The sequence below is a fragment of the Lactuca serriola genome, chromosome 2 (assembly GCF_051521515.1).
Source record: "Lactuca serriola cultivar US96UC23 chromosome 2, Lser_US96UC23_V15, whole genome shotgun sequence".
In the NCBI taxonomy this organism is placed as follows: Eukaryota; Viridiplantae; Streptophyta; class Magnoliopsida; order Asterales; family Asteraceae; genus Lactuca; species Lactuca serriola.
In genome coordinates, this window is record NC_136409.1 from 56,509,946 (window position 1) to 56,511,977 (window position 2,032).

Sequence of the window (2,032 nt, forward strand, 5' to 3'; positions counted from 1 at the left end):
ACAATAGTTGATGCTGACATTCCAAAATGCTTCCAGACCCCCAGCATGAAGCCATACGACGGAACCACAGATCCTGAGGAGCACGTGGCGCAATATAGGGAGAGGACGGAAATTATTCCCATCCCCGCACTTTTGAAAGAGGCCTACTTATGCAAGGGATTCGGTTCTACCCTCACATAGGATTGCATAACTCTCAGAAAGGAAATCAGCTACCTTCTGGGCAAAGGATGTCTTAAATATATCCTTGGGAAAAGAAGAGAAGAATCCAATGAAAAAGACCAGGATCCTCACAAGATCCTTGAAAGACCAGGATCCTCCTCCCCCCCCCCTCCCCCGACTGATGCTAAGGTGATCAACATGATCTCTGGAGTGTCTGACATTTGTGGTACCTCCTACTCTGTAGAAAAAGGGCATGCCAAGGTTTCCAAAATGGAAAACGAAAAAGGACCACAAAAAAACACAATGATCACCAACCAAAAGGAGATCATGTTCGATGAAACGGACATGCTAGACGTCCAAGATCCTCACCACAACGGGCTATTGATTACTCTTTATATTGCCAACCACTTCGTCAGAAGGTTGCTTGTCGATGGAGGATCATCAGTTAACATCATACTCGTGGATGCACTAAAAATAATGAGCATCTTGGAATCTGAGATAGTTACAAGATCCTCAATATTGATTGACTTCAGCGGAGAAACTAAACACACCATCGGCAAGATAAAGCTACCAATCTACATAGAGGGAGTAGATTTTGTTCAACGTTTTTGTGTAATTGATAAATTATCTTCTTATAATGTCATATTAGGTAGGCCATGGATCCATGAAATGAAGGCCGGCCCATCAACGTACCGTCAGTGCATGAAGATGTCCACCCCATAGGGGACAATGAAGATCACAGGAGACCAACAAGAAACCAAGGAATGCTACCAGATCTCAATGAAATCCTCAACAATACCACGACAAACATAGCAATTAAAGCAGGGGCACGGCACATGTTAGAAGCAAGATAGCATGGCATAAAAGAAGTTCCCCTACACCTTAAGGATCCTAAAGCCAAAGTTCTCATATGATCCTCAATGTCTGACTAAATTGAACAGGATCTTGTAAAGTTCCTCAAATCCAGAAGCAAAACGTTTGCATGGAAACATGAGGACGTGATAGGTATTGACAAAAACATAATAACTCATAAACTTAACATTGGCCCATCTTTCAGGCCAATACACCAAAAGAGAAGAAAATTTGCACCCGAAAGAAACCAAGTTATACAAGAAGAAGTAGAAAAACTTCTCAAAACAGGCATGATCAAGGAGGTGAAATTCACAAGATGGCTAGATAATGTTGTCGTGGTACAAAAGAAGAACGGTAAATGGAGAGTGTGTGTGGACTATACGGATCTTAACAAGGCTTGTCCCAAGGATAATTTCCCTTTACTATACATTGATTCCATGATACACGTAATAGCGGGCCACAAATTACTGACATTCACGGACACATCAATAGCATTTCAGCAGATCCAAATGGAACCCTCTGACCAAGAGGACACAACGATCATAACCCCTACAGGTACTTATTGTTACACTGGTATGCCATTTGGTCTCAAAAATGCAGGAGCATAATACCAGAGACTAATGAACAAGATGTTCAAAGAAAAGTTGGGGGACACAATGGAAGTCTACATTGATGACATGGTGGTCAAGTCCAAAGAAGCTAAAGATCATCTCAAGGATCTTGAATAAGCATTCGACATCCTAGACCAATACAACATGAAGTTGAATCCCTCCAAATTCCACTTCGGGATGAGATCGGGTAAGTTCCTAGGATACATGGTGACTAAATGAGGAATCAAAGCTAGCCTGGAACAAATCAAGGCCATCCTCAACCTAAAATAACCAGCCTCGACGAAGGATACCCAGAGATTAACTGGAAGAGTGGCAGCATTAAAAATGTTCATATCAAGATCCTCAAAAAGATGCAAGCCTTTCTTTGACATATTGAAGAAGAACAAGAGATTAGAGTGGACTCAGGAACA

At 41.8% G+C, this 2,032-nt stretch overlaps 1 protein-coding gene across 1 annotated transcript; it reads left to right on the forward strand.

The window, feature by feature from the left end:
* Positions 1–357: 357 nt before the first annotated feature.
* Positions 358–882, forward strand: LOC145089243 (uncharacterized). The gene has a single exon (XM_079027705.1). The coding sequence runs from the start codon at positions 358–360 to the stop codon at positions 880–882; it is 525 nt and encodes a 174-aa protein (XP_078883831.1).
* The last annotated feature ends 1,150 nt before the right edge of the window (positions 883–2,032 follow it).

Excerpts from the sequence above, each read along its gene's own strand:
- LOC145089243 (XM_079027705.1), top strand. The coding sequence starts at position 358 with ATGATCTCTGGAGTGTCTGACATTTGTGGTACCTCCTACTCTGTAGAA.